The sequence below is a fragment of the Manacus vitellinus genome, unplaced genomic scaffold, assembly GCF_001715985.3.
Source record: "Manacus vitellinus isolate BGI_N305 unplaced genomic scaffold, ASM171598v3 scaffold_17_pilon, whole genome shotgun sequence".
Taxonomy (NCBI): Eukaryota; Metazoa; Chordata; class Aves; order Passeriformes; family Pipridae; genus Manacus; species Manacus vitellinus.
Window position 1 is genome coordinate 13,779,431 of NW_021939256.1, and position 25,483 is coordinate 13,804,913.

The following is a 25,483-nucleotide window of genomic DNA, read 5'->3' on the forward strand; positions in this document are numbered from 1 at the left end:
TTGAGAGCTGAGTGCCTCAAGAAAATGATAATACAGAAATGAAAGTTCACTGATTCTCCATAATCTGCTAAGGTTGAGCAACTGATCAGAATGATGAACATATGAATGTGACATATGCTGAAAATAACTGCTAACTTACGTATTCAGCTATTATGGACTGTTTCCAGACCTATCAAGCCCCTAGTAGAAGGCAGTACATGATAATAAATGCATGACTCTGGCTGAACCAGAATGAATGGGGAACTCAGGCCACCAGCGTAAATGTATTTTATTTGTGATATCTGATTCCAGAAGGCGAAATCACATCATGGCAACACCCCAGCCACCTGACACATCAGCTCCATTTTCCCCTCCCACACTGTGTGTCATGGTTCTTGTGATTACAGACCTTCTGACAATTAAGATTTAGGATCAAGGTTTCTCCTGTGATGAAGATTCAGAGCTTTTCATGTCAAGATCCTTTACCACAAGTTACAGTGAACACCATCAGTAGACTACTTAAGCATATAGGCCTGACTGATGGAATTGAAGATCCCTGAATTCACTGTGGTAGCCATTAAAATCAACAGTGTCTTTATTGCATAGCAATAGCACACAGAGCAAGATAATCAGCTGCGTTTTAGAGTACTGCCATCACCCCCAGAGATGACTTGAATTGGTCCAACATGATTGGCAGAGCAGAAAATCTAAGTGAGAAAAAACATGGTACTTCTGAGGAAAACACGGATGTAAAAGAAAAGCTTGTTTTAAATTGGAAGCCTTCACAAACATGTGCATGCACATGCACACCTAAAAGAAGTGAGCTACTGCTGCTGAACAGATATTGCCTAGGGAGCTTCCATTCCAGTTGACACCTTACTTTTCTTGCAGGATTATCTGTGTTACTTTCTCACTGAAAGTAGCAAACTCTTCACTTTCGATCCAATCCCTGAAAAACTAATATAGTTTCTTGGCACTGAATCACATAGGAGCAGGGAAATTGACATAAAAGCAAATGAATCCCCAACTTCTAGCTACCCCAGAAGACATTCCCCCTATAGGTAAATGGGTTGTTTCCAGTCTTTTATTGGATTTACTTGAACTCGCTCCAGTCGCAAAACTCATCTTTTTCTTCCTCCCCTAAGATAAAAGACACAGTTTCCTGGTAACTTAATTATAAACAGTTTTGAGGCAGAAAAATGAGCTGTAATAGAGAATGTATAAGTGCAGCTGAAGCTTTTAATAGAAAAAATGTGAACACAGTGAATCTGATTAATTAGAGAAGTCTGGAGGGGATTTTATTGTGACTTCTGGCATAAAATATATCCAGTTTAACTGAAAATTCATGCGAAGAACTTTTCCCATTCGACAAAAGCACACAGGTGTGGCACAGCAACTAGTTCCAACACCAAGGCCGTGTGGACAAAGAGTGTCTGAACAGGAATATATATACAATGAGTTCATTTTTCCTCTCACTTCTTTTGCACTCCTATAATTCTGTTATGTCCCACACAGTCTAGGGTTTTTTTGTTGTTAATTAACATTCAAAAATCATCTGACCTTCAGAGAAGGTGGCAAATTTCTCCAAGCTACCTCTGATGGCTTCTTTGTTCGCATAAAATATACGAATCATATAAGCACAATTCAGCATTCACATTATATTAGAACTGAAATATTCAAAATAAAGTCTGTCACTTTCAGCTGACCAAATGTTCTGAAGCTAGAAGGATTTATATTTGTATTTAATTTCAAACATGAGAATAATCCTAACATATCATGAAATGCACTGCAGGAATAGCGACTTGTGTCACATAGCGTGCATTATGAAAATATGTATTTTTTCTACTGGAACAAGCATGGGTAAATTATAACATACATAATTTCACATTTTATGTAAATAATAATTTTAATTTTAAAAGGATCTGCTTCTTTTTTTTGTAATATACAAAATGGCAACTGGGTCTGTCATATCACAGGAATACCTATCTGCTTACAGCTTCTCCCAGCTGGAAATTCTCATCAAGTGATTAACATCCACGACACAGTATTGATTGCTGAACACAATTTTATGATGTGTTTTGCAGACAATTCCCTATATTTTGGCTATAGAAAGTGTCAAAAATGTCAGTCTGCCACCTACGCAGCTTGGAAGCCAAACTTTTTCTGCCTGTCAAAGCTGGGACCTGCAGGGAAAGCCAAGAGAATTCAGTCCATTCTAAATTGTTTATTTTATGCCTTAAGTTCTTGAAGGACTCAACAAAAGAACACTCAATGCAAGCTACTGCTCAAAGCTGATTCAGTTTTGCCATGTAAGCGCACCACAAGTGCAGCTCGTCCCTATGCCTTCAAACATGACATATATTTAAGTGCACTTCCACAAATTTCACCTATATTAACTAAATTCCATAATACTTATACTTGTAAAATAATAAATATCCAAAACAATTTTAAAATGAGATAAACAATACTTTAAAAACATTTAAATTATCAGAATGCAATCTCAAGACCATGAATATGAAGAATATGGGTTAAAAAAACCTGAGTCTCACATTCTATCAGCACTCACCATTCAGCCACTTGGAGTTGTACTGGGCAGTCCGGAGAGGAGGAAGAGCCCCCAGACTTCGATAAATAGCAGGATCCCTTCCTGGAAAATCCATGGCTGTAGCAGCATATAATTCCCCACTGGAAGTGAGAAGAGCAGTGGAGTTGTGCTGGGGACTGTAAGGACAACGAGCCATGCCACTGATTTGGTCATGTATCTCTGTCAAGTTACTTAACTGTAAAAGAATTAGAAAAAGGGATTAAAATTACCTAAAAATTATAATTTCAGCCAAGCTATATCAATCTGAGCAAAATCCTACCATAAATACCAGTTATCTGCTTTGGTATTGTACAATAGTGATGAGCTAACCTTTACATCAATCTGAAATTTTCTCATATAGAAAGTTTTATTGCCATGTTGTCCAGTTTGCTTTTGCTACTTTGGTATGTAAAACATGCATGACAATCATTAGTCATCATGGCTAAAATGTTTTCTATTAGAAGCAACTCAAAAATTAGTTATCTGTACAAAGATTGTTACTATGTAAAAGAAAAACAGACCTGATTGCCAGAATCAACTAAGCTATTCACTGTAGCAAACAACTAGACAATAAAAAAAAAATCTATTATTTGTTTTGTTGGTGTATTTCAGGAAATAATCTCCCATGAAAAATGAGATTAACAAAAGGAGCTTTCCAATATAGCAGAACCATCTCTGATTTCATAGCCCAAATACTTTCAGCCATAAAACACAGTATGATGTTAATGTGCTATTTGAAAGAAAAGGTAAAATGGTTTTAAATATAATAAATGTGCCTAGGAGTTTTTAGTGATACAGTTATTCTTTGTATTTAAATGTTTCTCCCATCCTGACATATATAGGCAGCTAGTCCAAACAGTGACATTTTGATATTATGACTTTTATTGATCCTACAATTAGGGGTGTTTTGAAAACAGAATGACAGACCTTCTTAACCAAGATTTCTGATTTTCATCAGAAAGAAGTTACATGTACTCTCATTTCTCCAGAACTACACATACAAAGGATGCAGCTACGCAACTATATAACTAACCCAGTTGATGTTAACCAAACTTGACATAGTGGCAGAAGTCTTAGAAATACCTAAAGTTCAGGAAAATTGCCCTGTAGGAGGAACTGAGCTGCTCATAGTTGTGCTCCTCTCATAGCTGAGGAAAAGACTGCAAAAAGAGATCATTGGTTAGCTCTCCTATTTGGCCTGCCACTAGCTAAGTCAGCCTTTTAAAAATCAGCTCACCCATCAACATGCAAATAGCCAGTTCTCAACCACAGCATGCTCTGCCTTTTAATCTGCTGGCCTAGAACAGGATTCCAGCTTGTGAGGCAAAACTCATACCGTTCGATTGGTGCAGATTGGAGTGAATGCATTGGTTCCACAGGTGAAGAGATGCTTGCCTCCCACAAGAAGCACTCGAATATAGTTCTGGCATTCCTCCTGTGATGCAAAAAAAGTATATTCAGTGATACTTCAAACTGTAGAGGAGACTAATTACACTTTGCTTTCCACAGTTATGTGTCCACACAGAAAATCTTTTAGGGAACAAGGTTTAAGCATACCCAATGTGTTAGCAATTACGATATGCATAGATTTCTTAATTAAAACACATGCATCCATCAACCTTCCCAAAATGTTCTTAATAGGATAACAATAAACCTCTTCTGTATTGGAGATTTCTTCTCAGGCTACATCTCAAAGGTTTAGCTAAATTCTGAACAGATAGATGCTGCCTTAAATACACTTCTCTCTCAAGAGATCAGATGCTGATTTCAAAGACAGATTGGCTAAGGAAAGAAGTTGTGAGGAAAACAGGAGAAAGAACAGTCTGTCAGTAACAAGACCATATCGAAACCAGTACAAATAAAATTCTTGAGATATTCAGATGTGGATTTGTTACCACTGATTTCATAATTTACACAATCTGTTTTATTAGAAGTATCTACTTTCCTGTTAATTCAAAGTTTATCAAAAATTTCATTACTGCAATACAAAGATGCTCACCCCTAAGGAATAACTTTACATCCTTTTTACCCCATTAGAATGTTTGAAGGCTTTGTGATACTCATGTCTCTCATTTCAGAAGCTGTAAACGAACATCAAATTCTACTGTTTATTCAGACAGAAAGCCTTCTCCTACAATATTAAAAATCTCCCAGAACTGTAGGTAGGAAAGATTCAAACACCCCTCTTGCAAAAATCAGTGTCCCTATCTGATAAAATGATCAATAATATGTTTGGAGAAAATAAAGTTTTGTTTGGAGAAAACAGTTTCCTAGAAACTAGCATCTGAATACTCTCTAGCATTCATCACAAGATAGTCTCATATAAAGCATGAAAAAACCTTGTGAAATTACAGCTATGCAATTCCAGCAGATATTAAGTGAAATCATGTAAGTAAATCCATACAATAGTAATGGTGCAGAAGTCCCATTATCTGGCCTACAGTTATATTAAATGTATTGCTTGTTTATCTTGAAAATAGACTCTCATCCTAGAAGAAAACAAATATAATCCTGAATAAACTGAACAGGCATAAAATAGACTGCAAAAGACGATGAAGAAAATACTTTAAAGATCTCTGAGAAAACTCTCAAGATTTACCTTCTATAACTTTCCTCATAAAAAAAGTTAAAAATAAACTAAAAAAATCCTGTAAAATCTCAGAAAAAAAAACCCTACCTCTTTGAAAAAATCATTTTCAAACCCACATTTAAACTAATCTCTCATGAAAATGATGAAAATGTTGCTTTTAAATGCTTGTCTTTGAGACTTTAAAGGTAAGGGCCAAACGTCTTAGAAGTAAAATTTGATTCATATTGTGTAAAAAATACAAAGTTTTTATACTGAACTTTAAAAAACTGTCATTTTAATATTCTTTAAACCACAAAGAAGCAAACATGCAACCATAAAACAGAGTTGGGCAGTGCAACAAGCCTTTTATAAATAAATAATTTCACATCTTGGCAGTACAGGTAGTTTTCGTGTTTTAGGTTGCTTTAACACCATCAACGAAAGAAAGAAAAGAAACCAAAAAGCCCAACAATCGAAAGCAATTCCTTTTTTTTTTTTTTTTAATTTTTTAACTTTTTTTTGAGGGAAGGGTGCTCAGGGAGGTTGATAGAATGTACGACAGTAATTTATTCTTTGGTCTGTTTCCATTCTGCCCTTTGCAGCAAGCCATGGAATGTAAGTGTAGGAAAAATAAGTGGGTTCTGACATTACAACGTACCCAACCTCTCCCCTTCATATTCCAGAGCTCCCTGAAATAGTGTCTATTCTAAATTACTTGCATGCTGATCACCCACTCTTTTTGTTCAAAAATAATGTTAATTTTTTAAACTCTGGCGTTCTTGGGAATCACAGGATTCTTCTTTTTAATGTTCCCAAGTCCTGTGCCAACTTGACAATAATCCATACTGCAACAGGGCAAATAAAACATCTCATTTCAAATTTTTGTCGGGCAGACAAAGAATAGCATTTTAAGTGTCTGTTTTCTTCATATGAAAAAAAAGTTCACATTAATAGAAAACAAATTTAAAAAAAAATTGTTATTAATAAAACAATCACCACCCGAAAACATAGTGAAAAATGACTTCATTGTTCAGTCATTTGAATTATTCAGAGATACTTTTCTAGCTCTGGAGTCAAGCTTGGTGGTACTGGTACACTTTTGACACACTTAAAATTGAGATGTGTATTGTAAAAGTGGCAGTGGTGAATGTAAAGGACTTCAAAAGCAAAATATTTTTCAGTTCAGAGAGCAGTATTAGGTTTAATAGCCATCTTTTATGTAGTCTTATTCTCCAGTTCATCTTGACCTCTATGGCATATACTTTCCTGTTTTCCTATAAAAATATGTCTGAAATAAAGAAATTAATTTAGGAATTACTTTGTACTTCTACATCAGCATATCTGAAACAAAATAAAACTATTAGAAACAATTCAGCAGCCAAGCAGGCTAGGCTGTTACTTAAGTTTAAGACTAACTTGACAGTTCAAGGAGAATCTGGCTGCAGTATGGTTATCCACTTACAGCAATGTTAACACTTTAAACACACCTATGGCTTAATTTTTATATACCTTTATTGACAGATCAGATATAACACATACAACCATTAGAATCTTAAATAAGCAAGGGATGGGACTTCATTTCAATTATCATTATTTTTTTAATCTCTTTGGTTTATTGCATTTTTAACATGTGCACTTATATTTTTCCTTTCTAACATTTCCTACCACAAGTGTCAGTATGAATGGGCAAATTTATTCTCTTAAACATGTGTGGTGTTTTAGACTTCTAAATGCTAATGCATGCTGGTCACAAGGACATAATTTTGTCTGACTCACTCTTGGAGCCACTTGTTATTTTAAGCAACAGTTTAAATTGGTGGATAAATGTCTGAAGTCTGAGTAACAAACATCGGCCTTCAAAAGTCAAGTGCGCATTACACTGTCAAATGTGACAGATGTCCCTATACATTTTCCCCTTCAGCTCTTTTCCCTCGTTGGCTCCTAAAGCATAAACTTCAGAACAACAAGTACTGATAACAGCTACAGGCAAAAATTCCATGCAGCTTCTTTCTCAAGAACAAAAAAGAGTTATGTTTCACTGACCATTATCTCAAAACTACTAGAGTTGCTTCAGGGTTCAAAGCTAGCTCCTGATTTTAGGGCAGTGACTCCATCAGTAAGCTGACTTTTAGTTTTGCCACCTGAACTCATTGCCCCCATGCTGCTCTGTGGTCAGCAGAGCTTCAAGAGAAACCAGGATCTGAATGAATAATCTACCCATGGCCATCCTTGCAATTCTCATCTCTCCTTCACCACAGTCTGGGCTGGCCTTACTTATTTTGTCTCCAGTCTTTCCTGTCCCTTTCCTGCAGTCAGATGTGTCTGCCCTGAAATCTGAATTAGCCCTGAGAAATGTTCTAGAAATGCAACGCCCAGCAACTCTCCAATTTGGGCTCGATCTATTCATACAACAACAGTCCAACAAGCAGTTTTTCTAATAACAGTAACTGTGTCTGCCAGGAGATTCCCTCTGAAGAGGGACAATTCCCTGTAGCACTGCAGTGAATTCCTCCTGGTCTGATAATTCCCAGTTTTTCCAAGGGAAGGCTTTTGTGGTTTGACTAGGAGGAGAAGCATGCCACATAGCAGCTGCTTTCCTCATCTGCATGCATAAGTCCTCCTTCTACAGAGAGTATAGTGACCTTGCTTTAGCCTTGGAAATAAGGCAATAAAAGACAAACATCATTAGGCTATCTTTTCTCTGGTCATAAATGTATCCTTTGATTTTTAACCCCAAGCACATCAGTGAAAACAAAAGAGGCATGAAAAGTTCAAAAAGACAGTTGGCATTCCAACTCGGTAGGTTGCCTCAGTCAATAGCTCTGCATTCTCCAGCAACTCCCACGTGAAGCTTTCAGGCCATAAAGTCTTCACACAAAAAGAAAAAAAAAAAAACAAAACAAAAAACAAACCCTGTGGTAACAATACCTATTTACTTCCAGGATTACTTTTGAATGTAAAGAAGAATCAAGATTGTACTCTTCCAGATTGTGAATGAGGAACATGTCTATGGGTACCAACGAAATCTTTATCAAAAAAATAACAATACTAAGAAACAATCCCAGAGGTCATTATTAGAATAGCATGTACACTATTTTACAGTGACAGCCTAACTTCTAATCATCAGGTTCTACAAAAGGGTGTGATGAACATGAATGAAATTCTGCATGAATAAAAACTACACTAAGGTCCATTCCTAAATGTGTTTAACCAGTGTTGAGTATTTCTCCTAGTAAAATTATTTAATAGCAACATATGCTTTGCACTGTTGAAGCAAACGTGGTAACATTGTTGTCAACGTATTATTCAAAAGTACACTACTATAGCCTCGAATCTACAATTACTTTCATCCATCACTGCACTATGACTTTCAGACAAGTTGAATGTTTTTCTCACAGCTTTAACTTGGAAAATCACTGTAAAACAAAGCCATAAATGTTTAGTTACGCATTGCATTCATACCAGAGTAGGTTCTACTGTATAAGGCCCTTGATCAGTGCAATCTGTCATATTTTATTGTCACTTGAGCACATTCCCTTACTTCCAAGTATTGTCATCTGAAAGTTAAGGATAAAGGCTTGAGGGACATATTACATGTAGAAGCGTAAATTTTCTAGTGAGAAATAACAACCTAAAAAAATAAACATTTGCTTAAAATATGAGGTCCCAAAAGTTCTTTCTTTTCTATACCTCATGATATAACAAGGTCCCGCTTCTAAGTGAGGCCATTCTTCCTCTTTAATCTCAAATTTAGAGTGTACAACAGTGTACAACTGTACACTGCAATTTTTTTTTTTTTCCAGAACTCAGTAAAAAAGAGCTGCAAATGAACTGTTTAATGTGAGAAGTTATAAAGTCAGTGATTAAATAACTATGCAGAAGAGACTCATCCTCTACTAGATGGCAGGGCTTTAGGAATATGTTTTTGGATCTTGGAGTTTTTTGAGTTTTGCACAACAATGATGTATGCTGACATGTTCTGCTGAATAAAAGCAGGTATGCTCTTTTGCAGTCATCATTCTCGATGTGTTTTTCCTTTATGTTTTAACTGAATTAACTGCAATCATTAAACACTATAATAATTACAAACATAGACTGCATGCAATTCTAACTGCTTTTATAATTAATTTGACAATTAGCTTCAGGTTGGGGCAGTCACAAAGGAACACAGCACTGATAGATGTTCCATCTTAGCATTACATTTACCTATGCTGAATAAAAGAAATTGCAGTAAGCCAGATAAAGAATTGGCTCTAAATACTAAAAATATATCAAGTCCTATGTCTAGAGAGGTTAGTGAATTTAACATGATTTTCTGTATAGTATCAGTAGAAAGGAAATATGAAAGTTCAAAAAATTGCATCTAATACACAAGAATATAAATTAAGGATTTTACAAAGTAATCACGCAGTTATGCATCATTTACAGCACTGAAAATGAAGAGAGAATGCAGTCCACTACACATGATGTGTCATTGTTTAGCCTGTGGAGTCAAAACAGTAAATTGTTGGAGGCTAAAGCTAGTGATCATTTCAGAAAAGAATCACATGACTGTATCTCTAACCTCACAATCCCTATATTCTTTTTTAATTCTTTGGTTATACGTCAGTGTCAAACTCCTTTTCTTCAACTCTCTTCAGAAAAAGGACAGTAAAGATGCATAGGGTAGTGATTTATACACTGAATTACACCTGCTATAACATATAAATTTTATTAAAGCAGAACAGCTATCTAGTGCTTACCTTTGATTTGCCTTTACTGTAACAGGCTCTTTTAGTAGCTTCATCACATTGCCACTCCACTGCCTGCAACCAACAGGAATTAGTTAGAAATGCTGGGAACACAGAAATATAAACCTCAGTGCTATCTAAGCCCATGCTTGTGATATGTGTTTCAAGCATACTGATAATTAGCTGTGGGTGATTTACTCCTCGGAAATGTAATTTTGCTGCTGAAGGTTTTCCAGTGTTTTAACCCAAAAGGAAGCTGGCCAACCTCATGATTCACTGTACTGATCACTACAGCAGAAATAACCAGTTACACTTTATGCTATTTAGCCACTTTTTCGTGAGTTTTATTAAGGTAAGCAGAAAGGAACACACAGAAAGGCTGAACTTCTCCCCCCATCAGAGGTGGGTTGCATCACCACAGCATTTGAGGTCAGCTCTGATGAGAAACCTTGCGCTGTGGGAAAGTGTGCCCTACTGCAGTTTTTGAAGTATTTATCTCAAGCATCAAATGGAGATTTTAGTCTCTAAAGGTATGACTGCAGCACTAACCAGAAGCACTAAAACTTCCACTTGGAGAAAGAAGCAGTGGGCAGAGGCATACAAGACAACAGTGGAACAGAGCACTGCAAAGCAGACGCAATTTATCCTCATTTTTTGAGCTGTCTCAGTGCTTCAACAGCTTTATGTCAGGACTGTAATGCCTAGTCTGCATCACTACAGTTTCACTGCATGAGTTAATTCCAATTATTTCTGCATTTAACATTCAAGACCTATGACTTACGAACTTTATTGTTCAGTGGAGCAGGTTGTATGCTTGGTGTTTATGTACCAATATATGTACGTATTTGAATGCCTGTATATGCTGTGTAGTCAAAGCACATTTTAAATCAGTCTGCATTCTTTCACCTCAACAGTGCACATCCGTATGTTCTTTAGATAAAAATGCCACAAAGCACTTCATATTTTATCAAGAAGAACTGAGATTGCCGAAGCAACTACTGCTGCTTAATTATTGAAATCAAAGCCTTTTCATTTTTATATGAGGAAATAACGAAAGACCACTTATTCAGATTTAATATAGGAAATGCTGTCGTAGTTTGAGACCCCCAAAATCCAATTCCTGAGTTCAAGACCCCCTCTCACATCTCACCCCAGTGTGAGAAGGGTTTTTCCAGACACAACACAAGACTCAATATGAGGGGAAGGGAATTATATTACAATCGCTACACAAATAAATATTATAATACATTATATACATAATCTTAACTATCTCTCCTATGATAAATCAGTATTTACATTGGATCAAATCTCTTCTCCCTCCAATAAAAGTCCAGAAGGGAAGAAGGGAAAGATCCTTTCCACTTTCAGGGCAGCAGCCTCTCTTCTTCCATGCAGCAACTGTAGCTGGATCTCCTTCCACTACACACAAGGGGGGTCTCCTCTCGCCCCTCTCAGCCCTTCGACTCCAGCGAAGGTCTCTCTCCCATGGACTGTGATAACCGGGACAAAGGTTCATCTCACCATGTCATATCACGAAGTGCAGGGGTCTTTCTGATGGTCTCTTTCCTCAGGGGGTTTACCCCTGAGTCAGAACATCTTGGGCAGTTTTCAGTTGAAAGTCTTTGCCTCACGAGTTCTACCAGAGCTCCTGTGCTGTCTCAGGCTGCCAGCCTGGCAGCAGCAGGGGCGGGGGGAAGATCACCCCCTCCGCATTCCATCTGGCCATCCCGGTCCAGCTTCCAGGACGTCTTAAGCTTCTCAGCTCCTCTCTCCGGTACTGCTGCATTCCAAGACTCCCCTCAAGTGGGAATCCACAACCCCTCCTCTCTAGGAGGTGTCTCAAAAGGGTTTTGGGGTGTTTGGTTCAGCTCTTACCCCAAAACTCTGTCTGTAAGAGCTTAGCTCTCTCTCTCTCTCTCTCTCTCTCTCTCTCTCTCTCTCTCTCCATTAGACATCTCTGTGTCTTCTTGCTTGGCTGCATGCTGGCTTTGCTGCTTCTTCTTATCTCTTGGCTTTCTGCCACAGCCTCCGTTCACTGCTGTCTCTGCTGCCATTCCTGCTGCCCATTCACAGTGGAGAAAGACTCCCAGTTTCTCAGTTACAGACCTCAGTCCAGTTTAACACTGTTACTGAGTTTCTGCAACTGCCAGCTGGGGCCTGGGGGGCCGTGGACCCCCAGCGGGGCTCCTGCCCCTTCCTCGTGGCTTCACAACATGGCCACTCTCCTCTTCAACAACTTCATCATCCTTCCTTTCCGGTCTGGTGTGATATGTTTAAATTTTGCAGGAGCGCTGATTGGGTCAACACCAAGACAGACACCACCCCCTCAGGGGTTACCATTTTTTTAACTCCAGGGAGAAAACCACTTTTTTTTCCCCACCACAACTCTTCCCCACCACCACTACCTGTCTTTTAGTGGAGACTATACTAATAGCAAGCAGACTCTATAATTAACAAAAAGGTACAAGCCTATATAAATTAAGGGTGGAAATGCCTTCAAAGCATTTGTGTTCCAACAAGCCCTAGAATGAGCTTTTTTTCATTTCAGGGAAAAAAAAAAAGACACCTGAAAACTAATGATATTACTTCTCTTCCTCCATCCCAAACCTTCTTATTTACAGCATTTACTTTGCAATACTAAACAACTACAGCATATTGGGGAATATTTTGAAAACTTTTGGAAGAATTCACTTGTGAATGATCCTAGCATTTATAACAAGCTGTATCTAGTAGCATGAAAGAAATGTCATATGGAGTTAGACAAAAAAATAGCAACGTGTCAGACAAAAAAGCAGCAATGACCTAACTCTTTTGACTCTGTAATGCAAAAAGCAATTCATGTCCATAACAGAGATGACAGTACAAAAGACTGCTCTTAGACGAGCAAGTAAATTCCTAATCCATTAGGACACACTGAATTCATACATTATACGGCATTGAATCTATATGTTATGTGGCACTAGATACAGGTATACAATACTGAATAGATTATCTCTAAACAACATAAAAAATTTCAAAACCTGGAGAAACACAAGAGTTAATTGGAGGTCAGAGTAGAAAGACTTAGTGAAATATGGGTGCTTAAAAGGAAGGTTTGAAGAAAGTTCTTGCCAAAACTGAACTGAGAAGAATACACCAAGCACAAAGAGCAGGAAAAAGGTTGAATTAAATGTAAAATGTTTATCAATTAATCAATTTTCAGTGACAAAATACCCAGCTCTAAGTCCAAAGTAAAAGAGTAATTTGAAGGAGAAGTATATGAAATGCAAAAATTACATAATGTCACAAATCAAATTATTTAAGTACATTTGTCAGGCACTGAAAATTTTGGAAACAAAAATCAATAGACTTTGGAGATAGGACATTCAGAAGCCAAAAGTGACAGTTCTTCAAACTTTTGAAATCTGAGAAAAGCATACAACACATCTCTGCAAGCAAGTCACAGCTGGAAAATCTGGGAACCCCCAGTGCACAATAATGCAAGTAAAATCTAGGAAAATTAAGGCAAAGGCTTTATTAACTCTGACCATAGTGAGAAAACATTGGAACAGCACCTCCCCCTCACTCCCCTGTTCTCTGCCAGGCAATCATAGAGACCCAGCATACGTACATTTCATAACAAAATAAAGAGGTGAAGAAAAATAAACATTTCAATGTTAGCAAAGCCTGGTATCTATCCCTGGAGAGACAGACTCTTTAAGGAGCTTGCTAACTGCCACCCTTCTAAGAAGGAATCAAACATTAAACACCTTGACAATAGAGAGGTGTAGGGCTCTTGGTGGAGCCTGTATGAGGAGCACACGCAGTATTACCTTAGATCAGAAGTGGAAAGTTGGAAACAGCCACAGACTGCTAGCTTTTAGTCAAATACTCTTTTAGTTAGGATAAACGTCTTGGCTGGACCTCTCAAGTCTTAAATATTAATAAAAAATTTACCACCACATCACAAAACCACTAATACTGTTAACAGCATAAACCAAAAATTAACTTTCTTCTCTTTGACATCCACACAATGCACAGATTTAAATAAAGATATTAAATATTAAAACGTTATGTAACATTTCGGGATATCATAGTTAATATAAGAACCCAAATGCATGTAATCTAACCAAATGGCAAACTCTGGGAAAACACTATTAATGACAAAATATGTTAAAAGGAGTAATAGTGTCTGGACAAGAAATAAGTACAGACACACTGGTGACAAAGCTAAGTCACACCTTTGAGATCAAGTGTACTTAAAGTCCTATGGCCCTGCTAGAGGAGATAATAATAGAGCAAACTGCAAATGAAATATAGCACAAAGGCATCTGAAGAGAGCTGAGTACTTTAAACTGTTGTACTTTGGTCCCTAAGGCTTCCACAGAGTTCAGTAATGCAGACAAACATTTCTATATAAAGAGGTTTTTTTTTTCCTAAAGTCCAGAAAATTTGGAGGAGTTTTCCACAAACTGGAAATTTAGATATTCAACACAGTCTATTTGTTATATACAGGGGGAAGACAGGTAGAAAACTCCTCAAGCTAAATGTCATTTCAATGTGGAAAAAAAAGAGGAGAAAAATGTGTCCTGAATCTTCAACACATAAAGACAAAATAAAATGTCCCAACAGAATAATACCAATGTGGTTTTTGTCAGTAGAAGATTAAGACTTTGAAGTTTTCTTTCTGAAAGACCAGATGAATACATGGATTGCATTATTTTAGAAAGCAAATGAAAAACCATGTTTGCGGATGTTACTGTTACCCATTGCTTCCATTAAATTGATATATTCTCCTGCTTAATACTGATTGCTGACATTTTCATGAAGTTCAGATGAGTAGCACAGATATGACACGCATACCATGTTGGATATTTGATTCACTATGAAGGTCTACACAGCTGATGTTCATCTTGTTAGGATATTTTCTTTTCTACATTTCTTAATAAGAAGCTTTAATTTTCACATGCAAAATACAACCTGCACCATTCCATGTACTGGTTTTAATTAATATTATAATTCTACTTGAGCTGGCAACAAAATTCATTGAACCAAATTATAGACACTAAAGTTTGTTTGCTTTGGGGAAAGAGGAAACAGGGATTTGAAAGTCAATGTCAGAGAAAATAAGGATAGGTAATACACAGCTACTGCTACATATCTCCACTAGGAATGTAGCTGCATAGGTTAAAGAGTAGGGTTTAAATTGGCACATCAGTCTGTTTCTGATAGTAAGGTGACAATATTTACAATGACATGGGTTTATAAATCCTGCAATCAATGCATTCTTTCAAACACCTCTATAAATGTCATGCCTTGACTTAGTTTGCTCCTAATTTACCAGTCTTCAGTTCAACTACATTCTAGTATATATAAATAAACCTTAATGATGTAATGTAGTGAGATTTTTAGCACTGTGAAAGCCAGTGTGCCAACTCTAAAGACCGAACTTGAAAGATACAACTTGAACTTAACCCAGTGTACTCTGATGAGGATGCCACATTCACTCTGTAACACATACTGTTTTCTTTAATTAAAATAAATACATGAACCACAAGGCTCCATACTGATTTGACAAAAAATCAGACTGAACGAAACCAAGGCTTTGGTGCTCACTTAACTTTAAGCTTGAACTCAAGTTTCAAACTCATTGCAGGCAGCTTTTTTTAAAAGCTCAATTGCAAATAGCTGTATCAGTGTTTTAAACATTACATCATTGATGTTTGTAAAGAACTTCAGAAATTTTAGATGGAATCTCTCCTGGCATTTTCAAGGGTTAGTAGGAGGAGAGAAATTCCAGCCAGAGAAGAAACAAATTCCAACTCGAGATATACAATGAAACTGTTATCTTCAAAATGAATAAAAATACACAACTGGCACTCGTATATGTTAAGTTAAAAATTACAGTATTAAATTTATTAATATTCTTTGGAAAAACAAATATATTTCAGTAAATTTTCTGGATGAGCAATGAGTCTCTCTTAGAAGTTGAAGTACTGTATCTTCAGCAGGCAATCTAAATATCTGAAAAGAAATTAACTCCAATGAAAACTGAAAGACAGTCTCCAGTCTAAACTGATTTATCCAAATACATTTGAAGAACACTAAAAGAGAAACGTGAAAACTGTAGAAACAGTAAATAATGTTCACAGAAGTAACTGTCAAGGGCTTCTCTTACATGCCCAACATGCAGGAACAAATGAAGTCCCCAGGCAAGACATCTGGAGGTCCTTTCCAACCTATATTATTATATAATTTTCCAGAAAAATTACAAAATACAACAGGGAGGAAAAAAATCAAAGCCCTAAGTAATTTACTTTAACACAGCCCCTTTCTATAATTCTAACTTTAATTAGTAAAGGTAGACAGGAAATTTGAAATTTGAACACAATCAAGAAAGGACTGGACATTAAGAATGACTTAAGTTAGAGATGTATTAGTTTTACTGACAGGTCAAGAAAAAAACATTTGACTTTCACCTACAGTGGGAGCTGTACATATAACTGAGTAAAATCATATCTTCTGGAAGAACTATGCTCCCATAGCTACACAGATAGACAAAAGATATACATGTATACAGGTATGCATTCGTATATATTTTTATATATGAACATATTTGGAGTTGACATATATATATGATTATATGATATATATAATATATAGAATTCTATATATAATATATAGAATTATATATTATATATTATATATTTCTGTTGAAACAGAATGTACTATTTCATTTCATAGAGAAAGAAGTTAATTAGTCAAGAACCAAGAAATGAACAGAACAATATTCCAAACAGATGGTCCAGTACTTCTTAGGCAGATGGCTCTGCTAATTAGATACTGGCAAAAATAACATTAAAGAAGACGGTTCAATTACACAATGCCAAAAACTAACAACTACATGATATTTCCTTTTTTCTTTTTTTCATTATCTGCTTGCTTTCATCTCTTATATCATGTATTTAAACAATACTCTGGGGAGTTGGGGTATAAAGGCAATAACCATAATAATATATGTCAACAAATATGAGTAACATTGCCTTTCTGTTCACATCAGCCCACCAATGGAATGGCTTCAAAATGTTTTGACTTGTTTGGCAAGGGTGTCTTGCAGCTTGCCTAATTAGCTCTCAATGAACATGTATGCTGAATTCCAAAAACTGAATTTAAAGAGGCCATAAAGAAAGTGTCACAATCATAAACCCAAAGAAAGAATGTAGCCACAGAGAAGTATCCCAGCAAGACATTAGCAGCAAATTAGCAGCCACGGAGTTAGTGGTGGTTTTGATGGTTACCAGAAATTTTAAGGCATGGTTTGGTATAATGACATCCTTGCTTCCAGCAAATATGTAAAGCCACTTAAGGAAGATTTATACCTCTACTTCACAGGAACCATTTTCCTTGCTTTCCACAGTGTCATGACCCCTCATGCTTGCAGCTATTGTTGCTGGAGCTGCCTATCTTGCCAATAGGTTCCTGACAAGTAACTTCAAAGAGTGATCACCCTCTGAGTGAAAAACTAGAGTAAAATATTAAAAAGGACTTTCCCTTTAACACAACTTTCCCCAAAAAAAGGAAAAGCTGACTTCTGTGGATTTAAGGCATCCTGGTTAGGTTTTCACATGAAGTGATAGGCCAGCAGCTTATACAAGAAATCCAACACCATATGGACAACTTTACTAATTGGCTACAGTCACTGCAGTATTTTGCCACCAATTTTGTTGCCACATGAAACAGCCTGGGAATAACATCATGTGTGTTTTCATTTGTTCAGAACCAGCTTTTACTGTTCATCCACAGTCAAAAATTACAGTTTCTTATAAAGTAAGCACTATGAAATGTAAGGAAACAAACATAAAATCATGTGTGCATTTTCCAGGGTTTGGAATTTTGTTAGAACTGAGATCCCCTGATAGAAATATAATTTTGTACTTAAACCAAGTAATATCTGAAGCTTTATATGACTTCAAGGAGCTGATGTCAACTTAATTTTATTCCAAATATACTAGCCTTAAGTATATAAAAAAGTGAGAAATACATAACCTAATAATAATTCAAGAAGCAGTCAAAGTTTTAATCAGATTATTTTATTGACTATGCAAATAAACAGTTGTTGAAAATTGTCAGAGTTGGTATGATAAATTTAGAAGAAAAAGTTAAGCATATTAGAGAAGAATTTAGAGTTACTAAGACTTTCGCAAACCCTCCATGTTGTGCTACCCCACTGACTTTAATGACACAGGACAGCCCAAGGCTGAACTTTTACAAATGCCACCTACTCATCCAACTGTGCATTCCCCTCTTGGTCTTCTGCAAAGATTTCTAAATGTCACAAAATATCCATTTGGTTTACCTTTAACAGGGACAGGTTTATAAAAGAAAATGAAGTTACAAACCTAGAAATTAGCAACTCAAAACTTGACTATATTTGAAACTAGGGTTTTGAGTCCTGCTCCCAGGGAGTTATTAAAAAACCCGAAACTGTTGCACTGTGACTTTTAAAGTTTTTATTGTTCCAATCTGGCATTTTGAGGCTTTTACAGTTTTTATGGACATTTAAAAATTGAATGTGGGATTGTGCTGAAGGGGTGAAACAAGAAAATGTTCTTGCAGTACCAAACTTGGCAGCCATTCAGCAGGTAGGAATGAGATTTCACATCACGTTTTTAATGCACATTCTGAAATTATACTACATATAGTAAATTTTATGTATTGAATCAATTACATATGAATCCTTTAAGACTTAGCATCTGTGTTAGCACACTGAGTTTTGAAGTGTTTCCTCAGTTTTGGCAAATAAGATTGATTTCAGTAGACTCCAAGACTTTTTGAAAGCAACATTTTTTTTACAAATAGTGTTTTAAACTTTTAGATGCTGATAGGTCAGGATACTCTTTATTCCAGTTAAGGGAATTTCAATATAATTTCATACTTCTCAACCCCTAGGGTTAAGAACAAAGTAAGTGGCAAAAAGAATCCCCTGGCACTGTACCACAAAATGTTGGTTTGGACCTTGAGCATAGGCAAGCAGAAGTGTTCTGGTTTTTTTTCCTGTACACTTGTTCATTGCTACTAAGAAACTTGGAAATTGGAAGGAAGAGACAGCATCAGAATGTGGGCCATCCTACCCGCTGTTAACTTGCTGATCAAGACAGCCATGCTGCTGTGGTATGCCCAGCAAACAGCCCTCCTTAACTTTCAGCCACAGAAGTCAGGGAGACTTCAGAAGACTTCGTGCAAATCAAAAACCTTCTTGAAATAATTTCTGAGAGACACAGCCAACATACTATATCTTGCCCCTGGGATGTTAAAGATAGCTCTATTGCAGCTTCCAGCTAACACTTAAAATACTCAGATGAACCTGAGAGATATGACAGAGGATGCAATTTTTAACATCTTCTAAGTCATACTGAATAAATGAGACTACAAAAAAAAAATCCTGTTTCTATATATCTGTATACTATTTTGTACATAACTTCATATTAGGTACAGAAGAACAATTTTATCAGGGTTTCCATTTCTCTTTTTTACTTATTTATTTAAATAGTTTTGTAATTAGGCTTTAGAGATGGCAGGTTTGATTCTGTTAATAGTAATACCCACCTAGAATTCTGGAGAAAATACTACACTTTACCATAACTGTTACTTACAATGTTAAAAATATCTTTCAAAATTAACCTAAAAATGGTATCTCGCAAGACAGCAAAAAGACAAAAATTGCTGAAGGAACATTATCATATATATATTTTTCCATTAAATATGCAACCAAGTCAAGCTAAAAAGATTTAAATAGATGAAAGCGGAGAGGAAATAGAAAGCTAATAACAAAGGAAATATAAGAACCACCATTTCATGCAGCTTGTCCAGTGAAAAGGTAATGGAAAAATACATGTTTCAACAGCAAGGAGACACAAATAATTTTCTACATCCTTCTAGTTAAATTAATTGCTCAGAAAGGTGACTGAGAAAATCAAGGTTGAGCTTTCCTCTTTCCACTTGTGGATAACACACAGATATACAAGCCACTTAAAAAATGAATGGGGTAAAATGGAACACAGTAAGAAAAAACACCACCACGTCTCCAAAGAGTTGGGAACAAAGTTGATGACAACACAACTGACAGTTCACTCAGAGAAAAAGGTAATTTCAATTTTGGTTATGTTTACCTTAAATAACTTGCTCACATTTGATAAATGGTAAAATAATCTGAGAAAAAATAGTAAGAATATGGAGAAAAATAAAAAGTTAAAAGACGCATAAGTGAGTGTCATCAACACATAGATAATATTATGAGCTGTGGAGTAAGACAAAAAAAAGAACAGCAGGCTGAAAAAAATTCTCACTAAACACAAAGTGCAAAAGATGCTTATTAAAATCAGAAATCTTGAACCTATAGCTACTAGGAAGATCACTGGAGTATAGATGCACTATTAAATTACACAGAAATCAAGTGTGAGAAAGATGAACATGAGCCTCAGGACTAGGGTAAGTATTTGCTCCAGGTATGAAAATGTCTTCAAGGGAACATCGTATTCTAATCACAATGGAAGGAGTAGAGGGAACAAGGGGGCCCATAACTCAACTTTACATCACCACTTCATTGTGAAGATTTGAGATAACAGCGACACTATGAAAAAGCTCGAATGTTATTTCTTTTTCTCGTTTTGGCACAAGTGAATGGTCTGGAGCAGTGTCAATGATTCATGGAACTTTGCACCTCTAGGTTACAAGTTGAACATCATTCAAATTATTAATTAGTGGAGGTCAGTGACACCTGGTAACCTAGTATTAGCAACATTAAATAGGTAATTTCTATTCAATTTCTATAAGACAAACACTCAGATCCAAATTGGCCATTTTTGCAGAGACAATAGAACAGCTTAGAGAGAAAACATACCCCTGTTACATATAAAGGTGTTTAACTCATTTTACATTGACAAGGAATCTTGGGAACGCAGTCACTGAAATAATCGGCATCATAATATCTTAACAATTTGCCTCCAATTTTTCCCTCATATTTCCCACCCTGCTGAACTAATATTTCAGCATACATAGACTTGTAGGAAGCTCTACTCAACCTTCAGATTCAGAGACCTTCGAGTGTTGAGAAAAGCATCTCCTAAATTTCAGCGACACGCAGAAATTTTAGAAAATATCTCACATAGGGAGCCCAACCGAAGAAATTTATTTCTGAACCAGCTGTGTGATGTTTTTCCTCCTCCTGTAGCCTCTTTTCCATTTTTCTTGATTTGATTGCTACACTGGAAGAACAATATTGTACTTTGGTATTTTTCTCCCACTGTAGCTGAAAGCTCAGTGGCAGTAACTATAAAAACATGATAAATAAACTCATTCAACAGGTTGCCCAGTGCAACTGTTAATAAGGCACTTCTATGCAGCCTTGGGGCTCTTATTTCTTCTTGCAGATATCACCAGCTTTCCTCTTTCAAATTATACTTTATTAACAATTTGTCCCCTGATGGGTATGTTATAGCTCTTAGCTTTTTAACAGTGGTTTATACTGGATGCTAGTTTATAATTATAAACAGAAAGTAACAAAACCTATTTCATTACTGGAAATTATTTCTTAAAAAATTCTCCTGTGCCTTTTCTGCTAAAATGAGTCCTTTGAAGTCACTGTTCCAAATCCCAGAGCTTTTACTATAGCAAAGCACTCCAAAATCAAAGCGAGTTTTGTCTCAGAAGAAAGGCAAGAAATTGTAAACAGTTTCAATAACCACTACAGAAAAGGGACAGCTTCTGCACAGTAGTTCATAATAGGAGAGCCCCTTAGTACTGAAGTACTGAGGAACTCAAGGATCAGACCAAAGTCCACTCACCAAAGTCCACTCATTTTAGCTTTTAGTGTGAATAGTGGAATGGATTTGAAACTCAGATCAGTCTATTCTGAGAGCAACACTATAAAACAGTGAAGTTGAAAAGCCCCATATATTCAAAAATAATTTTCTATTTTAAGTGCAAGATATATAAAAATAAAGATTTCTCGGTGTTCTTGAGGGAAAAAATAAAGCATAATCTTTATCTTTGTTAAGAAAAATAACAACAAACAAAACTTCATATGAAAAACACCACTGGATTTTTATCTGCCCTAAACTGCAGGAAGGAATATGTTTTATTTCAAAACAATTCAATGCCACAAATATTTGCTTAACTTTTCTCCAAAACAGTCTGTGTGATGCTCAGTCAAGGATCTCTAAGGATTTATAACAGCCAAATTAAAATTCACAAAGTTCAAGAAATAAGGCTCATGCTTTTAAAAGGTACTTTGAGATTTTAATAACAACATTCTGAATAGTCTGTCAGTCTCCTTGCAGATTCTATAACCTCTCCTTGCAGTAGAGGTCTTTTGCAACGGAAAACACTTACTGAAATTTTTCAATGCCTACTGAAATTATCCAGTTTTTTTACTCAAATTATGAGTAATTCAAGCTCTCACAGAGACCCCAAGTAAAGCTTGCACCTATAGACATGTCTCTTTCACTCTGAAAGCAGAATGACTACAAATCAAAAAGAATTGGGAGAAAAAAGCAAACTTAAAGAACAGAAAGATTTAAGGAAGAAGAAGGAACTCACATACTTAAAATGAATCTGCAATGCAAGCAAGGCTATTGCCTTCTTGGGGAGGATATTTGATGTCTAAACTCCAACAGAACCAAATCAAACTTTCCTGCAATGACTCTTCCTGAAGCAAACTTCAGCCCTGAATTTTCAACTGTTTCACAGCACACAGAGTCTTATACTACCTGGGATCTTCAAGGAGAGAATAAGGTTTTGCCTGAAGTTACCTGCAGGACTAGGATATGAGTCTATATTAAAGGAAAGAGATGAATAGTTGCATTTTAGTTTTGCAATAGACAAACTCTCCTACACAAAAAAGGAGCAAGCATATCAATGAATCTTGCTTGCTCTGTGTGGCAAAGGAAAACCTGAGTTTTGGTCTTCATGTTAAGTGTGACTGAGAACCTACATAACCATTTCCTCAAGCAGAACTGAAATTTCATGTCAGCAACATAAGATAAGTCCTGTCCACTAGAAGATCTTTTCAAGGACATTACAAACATAACTTTTCAGATGGATAAAATAATGCATTCTTTCCTACTCGTGTTCCTAAATATAGCACAATTTTTGGCTACATTCATCCAGACCATCAGCAGCTCTGTGTTAAACATGGTGCTTTGAATTCAGATACTTCCAATATTTATCTGTCAGTTTCTGGAGAAAGCAGAGGGAAGGTAGGAAGGACATTTTATTGCCAATTAAAAATAGAGTCTGATGGTCAGAAACAGATAAATCTAAAACACTTTCCCACCACTACCACCACATTTTCACAGGAACAAAATCATCCTTTCAGGACTCCTGTACCTCCTCCAAGCCAGCAGCACAGGGGTACAGGGAATGGGGACCCATAACGTGCCACTCTGTCCTTCTCACACTTTTCCCTACTCCGTACAACATTGATACAACTCTTTTTGTTTTAAACCAAAATGATTTTGAAAGTTGCAGTTATCTTAGAAAACAGTTCCCATTCTTCCCACAAAATCTATACTAGAGTGAGATGCGGCACATCTTTCTGTAACCTCTCCCATTTAGTTAGAAAGAGAAATATGCACAAAATGAATGTTTTTTTGTAAAAATGAGAGTAAAGGAAAAAAAACTTTTTTAATTGCTCTATTTGCAAAACTTTTCTGTCCCTTTCTTCCACACACTATATCACAAAGTAATTGGGATAAAAATCAGATAAGATAGTAGGCAGTTTTTTGAAAAATTCTATTCTGTGCATGACTGGAAAAAACTTCTAATTTTACAAAGTTATTAGGGTAGCAGAACAGAATTAAAATTTTGAATGTACATGAATTGGATCTTGCATTTTTTTGCTCATTTTTCTGGAACAATTAAATAACATCTCAATAACTTTATAGTGATGGCAGATGTCCTCAGGCAAGAAAATTCAATTGTTCAAAGTAAATTCTTCTGCACATTAAAAAAAAGAAAAATGCCCTTGGTAAGGATATCATACATTCCCTAAAAGAAAAACTGCTAGTACTAGTAACTGCAGTAACAATAAAGCCAATAATAGCCATATTGAAACACATGAGTAAACAATACAACAAAAAAGGGGTGCCTCAAAATGAGATGGGTGTATGCTTCATTTTCGAGCACCGACTGCCCCCTTTACAGCTGGAACTAACTGCTAAAGTAGGAGAGCACTTGAAGCACAGCTGTATTAACAGAATATTAAAGAACCTAAACTAAAAGTAATGCAAAATAAAAGCTATCATACCAATAAACAAACATAGGAAGAGCAAGAGGAAGACATAAGGCTTTCTTTGCTAGTTTTCATCTACTCTTACTTCACAGTCCCAAATCCACTGACAACAAACTGTTGCATTGCAATAGTGGTAGTTAGAAATTAATTCTTTACTCCTCAGTCCAATTCCTTCTTTCTACACATACCTACAAACTCCTCTATAGTGAATTAACTCACTAAATCTGCTAACGAAATTAGCACATTTTACCTTGTCAGTCCAGTAACCCACCAAAGGTCTCCTAATGTTCAGAGGAGCAACTTCTAGTATACAGGAGTCGTAACATCAGTAAATAAAAACTTGTCTAATAAATGGAGTAATGCATCTGCAATGTTTTTAATCTCAATCTAAATACAAAACCATGTTTGATGTTCTGCTAGCTGAAATTTATTTTCTAACATACATTATTTTTCTAGTATAGATGTAGCTTGTCATGTCTTACTGTCAAAAGAATGTTAGTTTTCCAAATGTGATAAGTCAAGCAGGAATCTCAATCATTTGGTTGTTGTTCTTGTTTTAATGAAGAGAGATTGGTATCTCAAGAATCCTGGGGGGATAATGCAGATGTGATGCAAGGCAGAGTACAGATAACCATTCCGACTTGGTAACAGACTGAACATACTTAAAATGCATGCTTGCAAATCCCTCCCACTGTCGCCACCACAATAACATCTTTTATCAAAGTTTTGTCTATTTTAGGAGGTCAGTTCTCCACAAATGCTAATCTGTTCTCATTGAATTCCAAACTGCAACATGCACTTGTATAAATCAAAACAACAGAACAAAACAAAAATGTCAACAGGTTGGCTACTTTCTGCACACAAGTTGCAAATGTATTTTGCTGCACAGGGAGTACAGAAGGAATATCTTTCATATCTTAGCAAAGCAAGGCAATGCAACTTTAATTTGTCTTCCCACATTACATGCTTCATACACGCTCCTCAACCTAAACACCAGAAATGGAAGCAGGACTGGATCAAGTGAGGGTACTAGCTAATATTACCAGCAGTCACACAGAGTAAACACGCTGTACCTCTTAAAGGGCAGAATATTTCATTATCACATCTGTGACCTAGTGAGCAGACAGAACAAGCATCCTTAGGTCTTTTCTGAGAAAATTACATGCTGCAGTTGGATTCATTCTAAATGCCTACAAAGGGGCAGCGGTAGCATTGAACTGTTGAAGAGTTAGGTAAAGATATTTTGGAATCTAATCTGTTGAGATGACCTTCAGGGACACTCCAGAACGGTACTATGCCCAAGAAAGGTCACTCTGTGATGTGGTAGCAGGCAAGTGAGCAGAAGGACAGGA

At 36.3% G+C, this 25,483-nt stretch overlaps 1 protein-coding gene across 3 annotated transcripts in view; it reads right to left on the reverse strand.

Annotated features, from left to right (window-relative positions):
* The window catches only part of SEMA5A (semaphorin 5A), a 327,493-nt gene that overhangs the window by 139,781 nt on the left and 162,229 nt on the right, over positions 1–25,483 (reverse strand). For all 3 annotated transcript variants that reach the window (XM_029958921.1, XM_018070097.3, XM_008922830.4), the window contains 3 exons: positions 9,875–9,937; positions 3,900–3,998; positions 2,546–2,759 (listed from right to left, as the gene is read on the reverse strand). In XM_029958921.1, the coding sequence (XP_029814781.1) occupies positions 2,546–2,759; positions 3,900–3,998; positions 9,875–9,937 (376 nt within the window). The remainder of the gene's footprint in view (positions 1–2,545; positions 2,760–3,899; positions 3,999–9,874; positions 9,938–25,483) is intronic.